The sequence below is a fragment of the Melanerpes formicivorus genome, unplaced genomic scaffold (assembly GCF_026170545.1).
Source record: "Melanerpes formicivorus ecotype bairdi unplaced genomic scaffold, bMelFor1.0.p_v2 SCAF_8, whole genome shotgun sequence".
Lineage (NCBI taxonomy): Eukaryota > Metazoa > Chordata > Aves > Piciformes > Picidae > Melanerpes > Melanerpes formicivorus.
This window is the reverse complement of record NW_027142360.1, coordinates 3,585,259-3,598,348: the sequence shown is the minus strand read 5'-3', so window position 1 is coordinate 3,598,348 and position 13,090 is coordinate 3,585,259. Positions and strand designations below refer to the sequence as shown.

General features: G+C 47.4%; 1 protein-coding gene across 1 annotated transcript in view; it reads left to right on the top strand.

The window, feature by feature from the left end:
- Positions 1 to 12,886, top strand: part of MICAL3 (microtubule associated monooxygenase, calponin and LIM domain containing 3) — a 219,649-nt gene extending 206,763 nt beyond the window's left edge. Inside the window, 3 exon segments of the mRNA XM_068141849.1 lie at positions 6,094 to 6,193; positions 7,969 to 8,042; positions 8,126 to 12,886. Of these exon segments, the coding sequence (XP_067997950.1) occupies positions 6,094 to 6,193; positions 7,969 to 8,042; positions 8,126 to 8,310 (359 nt within the window). The 3' untranslated portion in view covers positions 8,311 to 12,886.
- Positions 12,887 to 13,090: the final 204 nt, after the last annotated feature.

Here is a 13,090-nt window from a genome sequence, read left to right as displayed (position 1 = left end):
GGTGTGGCCTCATTGGTGCTGAGTATGGGGGCACAATCACCTGTGTATTCCCACTGGCTGCACTATTCCTGATGCAGGCCAGGACGCTGTTTGCCTTCTTGGCCTCCTGAGCACACTACTGGCTCATGTTCAGCCAGTTATCAACCAGCATCCCCCAGGTCCTTTTCTGCTGGACAGCTTTCCAACCACTCTCCCTCAAGCCTGTAGCTTTGCATGGGGTTGGTGTGACCCAAATGCAGGACTCAGCACTTGCCCTTGTTAAACCTTATACAGTTGACCTCCAGCCTGTCCATATCCCGTTGCAGACCTTTCCTACCCTCCAGCAGATCAATACTCCCACCCAATTCAGTGTCATCTGCAAACTTACTGAGGATGCACTCAATTCCCTCAGCCAGGTCCTTGCTAAAGATGTTAAAGAGACCTGGCCCCAGTACTGAGCGCTGGGGGATACCACCAGTGACTGGGTGCCAAGTGGGTTTGAGTCTGTAAGATGCCTTGATACTCTTATCAGCCAGGGGGGGAGGCAGTTTTCATGACTGTCACCTTAGAGATGATATATAGAGAGATCAGAGATTATAGAGATCATATTTGTTTGAAATCCCACTACCTGAGATGTTTCATAATACTTGCAGCTTCAGCTTATGGCACATTTCAGGGCTTTAGAGGATCACAGGAGGCAAGTTTTCAGGTTGCGCTTTCCTCTGTCCTTGCTGTTCACAGTATCACAGTATCGCTTAGGTTGGAAAGGACCTCGAGGATCATCGAGTCCAACCTATCAACACAGACCCCATGCCTAGACCATGGCACCAAGTGCCACATCCAATCTCCCCTTGAACGCCTCCAGGGTCGATGATTCAATCACCTCCCTGGGCAACCCGTTCCAATGCCGAATGACTCGCTCGGTGAAGAACTTCCTCCTCACCTCGAGTCTAAACCTCCCCTGGCGCAGCTTGAGACTGTGTCCTCTTGTTCTGGTGCTGGTTGCCTGGGAGAAGAGGCCAAGCCCTTCCTGGCTACAACCACCTTTCAGGTAGTTGTAGAGGGCAATGAGGTCACCCCTGAGCCTCCTCTTCTCCAGGCTAAACAACCCCAGCTCCCTCAGCCTCTCCTCACAGGGCTTGTGCTCAAGGCCTCTCCCCAGCCTTGTTGCCCTTCTCTGGACACCTTGAAGTGTTTCGATGTCTTTCTTAAACTGAGGAGCCCAGAACTGGACACAGGACTCAAGGTGTGGCCTAACCAAAGCAGAGTACAGGGGCACTATGACCTCCCTGCTCCTGCTGGCCACACTATTCCTAATGCAGGCCAGGATGCTATTGGCCCTCCTGGGCACCTGTTGAGGACCTCCAATACCTAAGGAACACTTTTAAAAGCCTAGTTAATCATCTTAGTCTGAACAGAAGTTGTTTCCAGTGCAGCTATAAAGATATTCACTGATGCAGCTATCATTTGTATCAGGAGTAGTTGAGGAGGGTCTTAATTGCACAGGTTATATTCATTGTCTTACTGAAAAGCAATGATGATGTTTCTAGCAGCAGGGTTGTTATAGATAGCATGGACTCTGAAACTTGATTTCAAGGACAAATTTCCTTAGGCAAGAGTGGGAGGATAGTCCTGTTTAAAAATAGGAACAGTATGAGCAAAGGAGGAGAACACCATTGCAAGGAGCGAGCTCCGTGTTGCAGTCTGTTGTTGCTTAAGCCCTGTGGCTTTTTACTGGAGACCCAATCTGGTATCTTCTACCTAGTACCAGACCATTTGCTCACTGACCACAGCAGTTAATAACCCTGTCACAATGAGATGAGTGGCATTGGCACTCACTAGCTGTTTATTTTCAGATCAAATAGGGCAAATGGGGAGTTCCAGCATACAGATGGTAGCTGTGTTTGAGTTACCAATATCCCTTCCCCAGCCCTGCTCCACAGTTTTGAATGAGATCTCAAATCATGAAAAACTGAAGCAGATTTTTCTGTATGATTCAATGTCTGTCCCTAACCCCCTAGAACAGGGGTTAGACCACGTTGGAGTGTTACAGCTTATATAGAAGAATTCATGCTGAGTAAGACAGAGCATGAAAGCAAGCATACAGCAGGTGTCAGGCACTACATGCTCTGTTCTGGGTGGAAAGCTCATTCAAGTGTCTTTGTGGTTTGGTGTTTTTCTTGTTTGCTTTTGTAACTAACTCTGTGGAACAGCAACAGTAAGAAAAAAAGCAAGCCAGCCCTAAGGGTTTTTTTGTTTTAAAGAAGCTGGACAATTCTGAACTAGAGTGAAGGTTCAGGTGCTGTCAACTAATGTTGGTGTGATGCTTCATTTGTAACTGTCATATGGCCGGTTGTGGCACCTCTCTTAATGTGGCACCTCTCTTAATGTCACCCCTTCCTGCTCCCAGGACAGAGGTTTCTTGCTGTCTGAGAAAGCCACACTGCTCAGCCATGGGCTCTGAAGCCAGTGTGCCCTCCCTCTTACTCCAGTGTGTCCTCCAAGTGCTGGTCTAGTTCTGTGATGGTCCCTTCTAAAGCCTTCCCAGTGGTTTGCTGGTAGCCTAGTTCTGTAAAGCTTTCTGTGAACCACATGCACCAAACTCTGCTGTGTTACTCTTACTGTATTAGTGTTGTGGAACTGATGCCTCTTCCCAGCACAGACATGCCTCCTCTTGTGCCCTCAGAGCAGTATGTGTTCCCTTCTGCTAGCTCAGATGCCTCAGGCTCATCACCTTCCTGCTGCATAGGTCCTTCTGCAACTATTAGTGATGCTGGTTATTTCCTGCTGTTTATCTCTAATGTTAAGCACAGCTGAAAAGCAAACTCTCAGTGTTGAAACAGCAGGACTGTTTTTGAGGTGAGAGATGTTTGTGCTTCCCTGGGTAACAGAGGTGATGAAAAAGATTCACCGCAGCCACTGCTGCTAACAGGACACACAAACTTCAACATGCTCTGTGAAATGGGGATGTCAAGGGAGAGCTTTACATTTCCCACTTGAACTCTGCCAAGCCCACAGGTGGTCATGGCCTCCACAGAGCCTGGGGTGGATCACTTTTGGACCTGTGTAAAAACCGCTTCCCCTCTAGTCGTGACAGTCTGCTTGAGTACAGGTGTACTCAGTGTGCTTGACACAGCAGATCCTAGCAGGATGGTTCCACATTAACCACATTCTCCCTGTGGTGTTCCCTGGCTGAAGGAATGATTTTTCTGTTAAGAAGTGAGAGTTTTACCATCAGTGGATACTGTCATGGTGTTAAGAGCATGGTCCTGAGAAAGCTTCAAGGTAGGGTGGCTGCTTTACAGCTGATGTCTTATGCATGCAAGTGAGAGCTTTTGTAACCCTGCTTGAAATTTGACATTTCTCATCAGGAGTCAAACATTAATCTCTGCTCATCCTGACATCTTGTGCACAAACCTTTTGGTTAAAGACAATGTGATTGGAAAATGTACCTCAGGAAAAAGTGCAGTGCCAATAACCTCCTGCCTGGTATTTGTGCAGCTCAGTAAGAGTTCACCAGTACCTCAGCCTACCTCTTACCTGTTACCTGTGCTTGGCAGGGACATTGTTCATCTGTAGACTGTATCCCTTGTTTCTGCTTCTCCATTTCTTGTATTTTTTTCTTTTCTTTTCTCCTTGTGTTTCCTTTCTTTCTCACTCTTATGCTTTTTGTCCTTTGCTTGTCTTTTATTTCACCCCTTTCCTCCACTTCCAACTTCCTCTTCCTCTCCTGCCTCTTCCTCTTCCTCGTTTGGTCCTATTGAAGTTGAGCCCAATGCCGGGACACCACGTCGTAGACCTCTCTCCTTCTGCCCTTGCTGTGCCCATGAAGGTAACGTAACCTCACACCTTCCCTCTTCTCCTTGACCACAGCTGGGTTGTTGTAGCAGCACTAGTCAGCTATTGACCACAAGGACCCCAGCCCCATCCCCAGCCCTTTTCTTGCTGTGTCCCCAAACCAACCTTCTCAGTAGCAGCCTGGTAAGCTGAGCTTCTCTGAGCCTGTGACGAGCTACTAAAGGTACAGTATCCCTTTTGTGAGGGAAGCTGTGGAGACTGGGAGGGACGTTGGGCAGCAGCAGTGGGAGCAGTAATGTCACACTCCCAAGTTTCTGTTTTCATTTAGTGGCTTCAATTTCTCTGAAAGATGTTTGGAAGGTGGGGGTAAGGAAAGATAGTCTGCTTCCTTTTAATTGGTCTGCACAGATGAAAGGAATACTGTGTCTTTATAAGGCCTAGTTTACAAAAACATCCTTGAACTTGAACAAGCAACAAACCTTAAGCTAGAGCAGTTTTCCCTCATCAGTCTTGCTGAGTGCATTCTTTAACTGTCCCAAGGAGAGTTTCCATTGCCAAGGCATGGGGGAAGGGGTTGTTTCCATGTGTTTGTGGTGTAATTTTGCTAACCACTTACCCTGCTTTCCATGGTGCTCCCTCACATCAGTTGTCAGTGCTCCCTCTCCAGCCCTCCCATTCTTCCTCTGCTCATTGGCTGTTTAAAAACACTTCTGTGTTCCATAGGTCAGTAGCATTGTGGGTTTGGCTTTTTTTTTTTTAAGAGACATTTGTTTTCTATACATCTTGGCATCAGAAAGGATGGGGAGACTGCCCAGTGCTTTCATGGCACCACAGCACTGGACATCTGCATGTTTGGTCTCCCTCTCCTGTTGCCACGTGGGCATATTGTGCAGAGATGCTCAGAAAGGAATGCTTCAAACTGAGCAACACACTGGCATCAAGTCCACAGAGCCAGAGGCTTTTGGTGTACAGCTGAGTCTGGTATTCCCCAAGGGTCTGCTATTGCAATCTTTCTGAGGCAGCCATGCTCAGCCTAAGCTGCAGTTTAATAGGAGTTGTAGGTTCCTCTTTGTTTAACTGCAGTGCAGCACTTCTGAGATCCTAAATATGGAGACAAGTAGTCATTTTAATTAGCCATTGATGTGGTATTTGTGAAGTGTGTTCCAGAGTTTGAATAGCAAGTTTGCTGCTTTTGGTTACTTTTAGCACCAGAATGACTGGGAGTTTTTGCTCTTGATGTAGACACACCCAGACAAGGTTGTTAGCTCCTCTAGGATGCCCAGGTTAAGTGTGGTGCAAACCAGTAGGATGCAGCAAGCCAAAAATGCTGTTGAGCTCAATTGCAGGCTCTGCTTCTGCCTCCACTGCAGGCAGGAGCACTGCTGGTGTCCTTGCTGGTGTCTGATGCAAGTCACAGCACTCACCTGCAGGTAGTTCAGAGTGAAGCCAGTGGTCCAGACTAGGAGACTGCTAGGAGGAGCTTCCCTGGTGAGCTCCAACATTTGGTAAATAGCAACAGAAAGCTTTGGGGAACAGCATTCTACAGTTTATTGCACATAGGTCCCAATGGGTAAGAGATTCATGAGTGGACTACTGAGTAAGTTTAGGAGTTGGATTTAAAATCAATGAAAGGCCAGCTAAGAGTTCTGTACTAGGTGGCCAAGGCTCAAAGTATTTTTGTTCTGCTTTGATATTAGCAAATGTGTCTGAGGATTCTTTTTCTTTCCAGCAGTGATGTGCAATACAGTAGAAGCAGTTTGTGTGTTCACTGTGCAGAAGGCATCTCCAAGTTGAATAGATACATGTGGCTAAGAGGAACAGACATAACAGCTTGATTTAGCTGTTGGGAAAAGATAAGATGTTACTTTGTGATTGGTAAAAGAAAGATTGAGGACATGCAAATGAAGAACTGAAAGGTAAAACACGTGGGGTGGCAACTGATCTGTTTCTGATGAGCTGGCATGAAGATCTGTAAAGCTTACTCCAATGAAGGGACAAGTGAAAGACATGCAGAGATCGGGACTTGCTGCATTAAGGGTGAGGAAGGAGCAAGCAATCACAAAGAGAATCTGAAAGAAAAAAAACTGAGAGTAAAAATCAGGCACCAAAGAGAAGAGAACCCTTTGGGACGTGACTTCCACCCTCCTGTGTGCTGTAGGCAAACTGAACGGACCCGGCTTGGGAGTGCTCTGGCAGCATCTTGCTTGGCTTTCTTTGCACATTTTGCCCCGTTGTTGTTTTTTGCAGTTTGGGCTCGTTAAGGACTGCAGGGGGTTACCTGAAAACTTACCAGGCTTGTTTGGCTTTTTTTGGCAGGCATGGGTAAGAAAGATGATCCCAAGCTGATGCAGGAGTGGTTCAAGCTGGTGCAGGAGAAGAATGCCTTGGTTCGCTACGAGTCCGAACTGATGATATTGTGAGTGAATGTGCTAAAGTTTTGGAAGGGGAACGGTGTCACAGACAGTGTTGGGAGTCTGTCAGTATTGTCTTCCCTGTAATGCCAGGTGGTCAGCAGTCTCTGTAGGCTGATTCTTGGATGAGCTATAAAGCCAAGCAGATTTCAGAAGAATAGTAGAAAAAGCAATAATAGCAATAAGATTGCCCAGGGAGGTGGTGGAAGCCTCATGCCTGGAGGTTGTTAAGGCCAGGCTGGATGTAGCTGTGAGCAACCTGCTGTAGTGTGAGGTGTCCCTGCCCTGGGCAGGGTGGTTGGAAATAGGTGATCCTTGAGGTCCCTTCCAACCCTAACAATTCTCTGATTCTGTGAATGAAAGTTCCAACTGTTTGTGCACATGCAGAAGCACAGCTGTGTGTGTAAAACACTAAACCCCTCCCCAGGTGTTGGATATAATGCATCATCTTCACACAAGTGTTAGCAAGCTATGCAGAAATGGCCTGTGAGTCCTGGTTTTGGTAGGGTCCACTCTTAAGTGTAGCCAAAAGTATGTAATTCAGTCACCTCTGCCATGTGGCACTCCATCTGTAGTGGGACCCCAGTGCCTCTCAGATTTCTCAGTCACCTGTGCTGCAAATTCACTGAAATTCACAGACTCACAAAAAACTTCCAGTTGGAAGAAACCTCCATGCTCATCCAGTCCAACCTTCAGCCCAGCACTGAGGGGCAACATTAAACCATTACAGAGTACAGCAGCTGACCCAGATAGTGTGGAAGCTGATCACTTTAGTGCCTGTGTCAGAAAAGTTCAAGAGTGGTGTCTGCACTGGAATCTGAAGAGGCTGACCTTGGTAAATGACTTTGTCTTTAGAGCAGGAGTCACACAGAGGTAAAGTGATTGCAGATTTGATGGTTTGTGGTTTAGATTTAATCCCATCCAGGGTCAATCCACTCAGCTTTCTCTAATGCACTTCCTAGCTGAAGAACCTGAGATGCTGAAAGTACATTTAAATCTAGTTTTATAGAACTGGTTTTGGTTGGAAAAGATCTTCAAGGTCATCAAGTCCAACCATCAACCTAACACCACCATGGCTATCAAACCATGATCCAAAGTGCCAACTGTCTTAGTCTGCTTCGGAGCAACTCTTAAAACACCTGGTAAAATGCATAAGATCTCAGGATTACACAGGCTCACAGGATGTTAGGGGTTGGAAGGGACCTCCAAAGGTCATCCAATCCAACCCCCCTGCCAGAGCAGGACCAGAGAATCCAGCACAGGTCACACAGGAACACATCCAGACAGGGATGGAAAGGCTCCAGAGAAGGAGACTCCACAACCTCTCTGGGCAGCCTGCTCCAGTGCTCTGGGACCCTCACAGTGCAGAAGTTCCTCCTGATGTTGAGGTGGAACCTCCTGTGCTGGAGTTTCCATCCATTGCTCCTTGTCCTATCACAGGGTGCAACTGAGAAGAGCCTGGCCCCTTCCTCTTGACCCCCAGCCCTCAGATATTGATAGACATTTATTGGGTCCCCTCTCAGCCTTCTCCTCTCCAGACTGAACAGCCCCAGGGCTCTCAGCCTCTCCTCATCAGGCAGTGCTCCAGGCCCTTCAGCATCCTGGTAGCTCTCCACTGGACTCTCTCGAGTAGATCCTCCTTGTTTCTCTTGAACCGGGAAGTCTAAAACTGGACATAGCAGATCTCTGGAGGGGGAGCAGAAGTTGTGCATGAATATGGAGCAATGTGTGGAGTGTTCTAATATCTCCAGGACTTGAATATCTGATTTTTCCCTTCCAGCGCTCGGGAGCTAGAACTGGAAGACAGACAGAGTCGATTACAGCAGGAGCTCCGGGAAAGGATGGCAGTAGAAGGTGAGAGCACAAGGGAACATTTCACAGGTGGCATGTGAGTATTTCTAGCCTTGTTATGCTGACAGATTTTGATATCTCTATAGATCACCTGAAGACAGAGGAGGAGCTCTCAGAGGAGAAGAGGATCCTGAATGAAATGCTGGAAGTAGTGGAGCAGAGAGATTCTCTTGTGGCTCTCCTTGAGGAGCAGCGGCTTCGAGAAAAAGAGGAGGACAAGGACCTGGAGGCAGTCATGCTTTCCAAAGGCTTTAGTTTGAACTGGTCTTGAGTGTCATATTTACCTCTGTTGGTCTGTGTTGTCCAGTTGGCCTACCCTGAGTTCGCCAGAATTACATGGATAGGAAGATGTTGAAGGGATACCTCCGAGGGTCCGACAGCATGCAGGGATTTGGGTTGAAGCACTCAGAAGCCTTTTAATAAGTGTGTTGGTTCCAGAAGCTTAAGTTGTACATGTCTGCAAGCCAAGCTGAAGATCCTGAGTTGAGACTGTGGAGTCTCCTTGAGGTCCGATACAGTGGACCATACTTTTGTGTGTGTGATACGAGGGAGAGGAATAATCCATGTGTGGGGAAGGAGGTTAAGGGATGGAGTACCCTTAACTAAACTGGATTGATGGCAGTCCATTCCTTTCCCATTTTTACTACACCAGTTCTAATAAAAGGGAGGGAGGTGGCAGCCCTCTCTGGAAAAATCACAGCAGCCTGTAGCAGCCTGTATGGTGGAGTCAGCTGTCCAAGAGAGCTCCAGAAGCCCAGGGCAACATCTTCTTTGGTTTAGTCTTCCTCCCCACCAAAGAAACCTGCAGCTGATTGTTCTGCATGGATATGAAGATAGATGAGACAGAGAAGATACTACTCATGTGTGACAGAACTCTCCACCTCCTGGGCTTTAGAGAGATTTGGACATCAGAGGATTCTCTTCCTATTACAGCTTCCTAAATCATCTTATTGTGAGGAAAAAAGAGGAGAAGAGGAGAGAGGGAAGAAACCCCTCTGCTTTGCTACACACTGGAGAGACAGCTACTGCTGGCTTTAGTCTTGGTGGCCACAGCTCCGAGGCTGGTGGATGGCTTTGTTCTGTTTTTGTCATGACTGTTTTGACACTGGAAAACACTGACTGTGGGACAGTGGTAAGTGTGTGCTGGGGCAGGGGTGTTACCAGGGGGCAGCCCGTGGCTGGTAGGCCCCTGAAAAAGAGAAGCCCTGAAGTGACCGAACCACCATTAAGACTTTTCAGTGTTTTTATTATTTTCCTCTGCATTTTGTTTTTGCACATTGGAAACAAAGCTTAAGACCTGCCTGGGCCCTCAGTCACTTTGACCCTTTTATGTCAATTAACTTATTTTTTAATACTTGAAAGAAGATTCATTTTTTGTATCTTTTAGGAGAAGAAAAACAAACAAACCAAGGACGAGTGAGGGGTGTGTGTGCCTGCTGCATCCAACAACTTCCACTTCTGAATTACTGGACATTGTTACCTGTGGCTATTTATTAGTGTTGTTCTTAATCATTTGATTGTTACAAGTATCTGATCGTGGAAGGATCTCTTTTAACTCTGTTAGAGAGACACTGCTGTGGCTTGGTCCCTGCTCACAGCAGGGGCTGCCTTCACGTACCCACGGATGCGTCTTGTCCTGGGAGGTTTCTCCTTCGTGACAAAACCCTGCACACTCATGGAGTTGTAACAACCTTATCTGTGTTTCTAGTGTACTTTTTTTCTTCTGCAGCCCACCTTCCCTCTTTTGGAGTAATAAAACTATAACTTATTTACATTTCACATTTTTAATAAGAAGGAAGCCAAAATGGTGAGGTAGAAATAGCCCCTTCTCTCTGAAAGAGGGGACCCTCACACTCCTGAGATACAGCTAGAGGGATTCCCATGAAAACAAGAAGCACATTTCCTGTTGCATGTGTTGGAGGAAGCTCCTTCTAACTCAGCCAGTGAAGCTGCTACTTTTCAGCCAGGAGGGTACTCACTGTATTCATAGGTTAACCCACGAGCAGGACGTGCGCTGAGCACCAGTCACTGTTTGACAGTATGTCCTTACCTTGTCCCACAGAGCTGACATAGCACTGTGCATTGGGTACAAATCCCATCCCTAATGCCATGCTAAGGGGTTTTCCTCCCTTGGGATGCTGACTATGTTCTTTTCTTGTTGAAGTACTAAGCCTGCTGCTCCCTGATGTCTTTGAGAAAGTGTCCCACTCCCAGACATATTCCCACAACACGCTGACTCTTTCAGCTTGAACTTGTGCTGGTGGTGCAAGGCACCCAGGCAGGGCTGAACATCCTTTAATCATTTGCCCTAGGACAGAAGTTATCTTGGTTTCTTGCTGTTGGCTCTTTGCCTCCTTCAAAGAGGTCTTCTCTAAGGCAGGGTCTATGCTTTGAATTCACCTCTGACTCAGGAGCATCCCTCACGCTGAGGACGAATGGGTAGGACTGTTCTCCAGAGACTCTTAGTGGTGCTGGTTGTTAACTGTGGCAACATGTTTTTCCACTTCAAGCATCCTCCCTTTATCCCCTGCTACTGTTTTCTGCTAAGGCATGACAAACTAAATCCAGATGCCCCTGAACCCAAGCAGACAGGCAGCAGCAGTGCTCCTTTCTACATCAGCAAGCAGTACCCGCTACACCAGCATCGCCGAGGGTTAGCTAAGCAACATGATGTCCAGCAAACAGAATTCCCCCTGTCTGCCAGCTGCACAAGTCCAGCTGGCAATGGTAGTTTTATACAGTCTGCATCTGAGGCTCCAGCAGAAGCTGGAGTGGAGGAGGGAAGACATCCTGAAGAAGAAATATCAGATCACTGCTTTTCCCTCTCGTGCTGGGGGATGCTGGCCAGATCTTCATAATGCTGAAAACTTATATCACTCGAGGGTGGAAAGCCCTACTGCAGGGGAAAGCTGCATCTTCTAAACCTGAACTCCTCAGGTTATGCTGAAGGCCTCCAGCAGAGAATGAAAATGGAAGAGCTAACATCGCACACACACATTATTTACGAGAAAGGCAATGTTCCAAGGCCTTTTTGTATCAAAAGTGGTTGTAAAAGGCACAACTTCTATTTGCTGTTCTGTTGCACTTTAAGAGAAGATGACTTGCATATCAGATACCTTGGGTTTTTTTACTATCTGAATATTTTTAATTCAAATTTTATATTTTTAAAGCTGAAGAAGGCTCTTGTGACCACAAGATCCCTTATTTGTATCAGAATCCAAGTAGGATGTTCTAGCTCTTTGTGTTGCCCGGGTGGGCAGCAGCACATGACTCGGCCATGTGCATTCAGTGACACCTGTCCATTTCACACCTGAGGGGAGCAAAAATGCCCTCAGCTTCCCAGAAGGGGGCATGCAAAGGCATCCGCCCCCATGTGACAGGGGCCAGACCAGGGGCGGCCTCTTCCTCCCTGCAGTGAGTGGGAGGAGAGCTCAGCTTGGAGCCTAAGCTGTGTTCTTTTGAAATGGATACATCGAGGATGGGGCAAGCACTTCAGCCCTCTATGGGGAAGAGAGGGGGACACCACCTCCTGGAAACAGCCAGGAGGCAAATGGGGGGGGGGGGGCGGGGGGAGTGAGGACTGCCCAAACAACTAATCATCTGCTGTTTTCACAGTACAATTCCATTGGCTTTTAACCACGTTTTCATTAGAACTCACCAACGGCTGTAAAATCCTCAGCTTCACAGAACTGATGTGTGGGGAGGTGACAAGATGTTTCAGCTCCAACTTCCAGACATATTTCTTCTTTCAGTTCACCAAGCCCCTACAGCCTTGCTAGGGCCCGTTCCCAGCTGCGTTGCTGAACGTATTTTAGACCAACCAGCGAGTTTTCAGAGCCCTGTCCTCCTCTCTCTCTCTCTCCATCTCTGCATCTTTTGTGTAAATACTTGTTTGTATGTAAAGACACCAGTGGCTCCCGGGGTTACCCCCGCCGTCGGAGAACGTGAGTTTTGTGCCGTAGGCCTCTCGTAGAACACGGTGCTTGCCTAGAGCTAGGCACCACATTTGTGTGCACTCTGGTGGTTTTTAAATACTTTTATACAATCCTAATCCTGAACATTTTGAAGCATTACAAGTGGTCTAGACTGCATGATCTAGAGCAGCCCAGCAGTTCCCTTTGCTCAGCAGCTGTCCCGAAAGCGTTCACCGCTTACACCTCTCGTTTGGTTAATGTTCTCTTCAAATGAGTTTTCAGTTCAGCGTTTACACCAGACACTAGTGCAGGAGGAGAAAGGTGTTGCGTTATCACATCTCCTGTGTGCAAACTGCAAAGCCACACTATGGCTCTATGGGAATTGCAGTCGTCGCCGTCTGCGATAAGGAGAGCTCTAAAGCATACTGAAACCCAGCCTGTGTACATAGCTCATGGGGAAAGAGGTGGCTGGCTCTCGACTGTTGGCAAAACAACGGAGATTCAGCTGTCCAGACGCTCCTGCTTCTGGATTGCTCCGAGTACTGCTATAGGCAGGGTAGCCAGGCAAGGGGGAGGGCACGGAAGGCAGATGTGAAGGGGAGGATGGGGTACTCTGTACCCATGCATGCGTGCGTGTGCAGTTCAGTCCGGGCGAGGGGAGCTGCTCCGGCGTCGTCCCTTTCGTACGACAGTGAACTCTGATATTCAGATTGTTCGAGGCTCTGACGGTTGCCATGTATGGAGCATTGTTAACAGAGGAGTGTATACCCTAGCTGTACAAAACCCAACTCTGTTCCAGCCTGGTTTTCTTCTGTTTGGTTGTGTTCCATTGTTTGTTTTTTATGCACATTTGCTTCGTTGGTGTTGAGATTTTAGCACCTCAGATGGCCAACTGAACTAAAAATAATAATAAAGTCATTAATTATTTTTTTCTTTTTGTTGGTGGAGTTACCTTTGTTTCCCTTGCTTTCACTCCCCCAGCTGATGATTAAAGGGAAGGTGATCTTGAAGTGAGATAAAATCCTAAGTGCGTGCCGCAGGGCCTGACTTTGATTCCTCTGCTGCTGGAACACTTGGAGCCCGTCTGAGACACAAACAAATCAATCCTGATTCAGTGGTGACACAGGACTTTCCTCT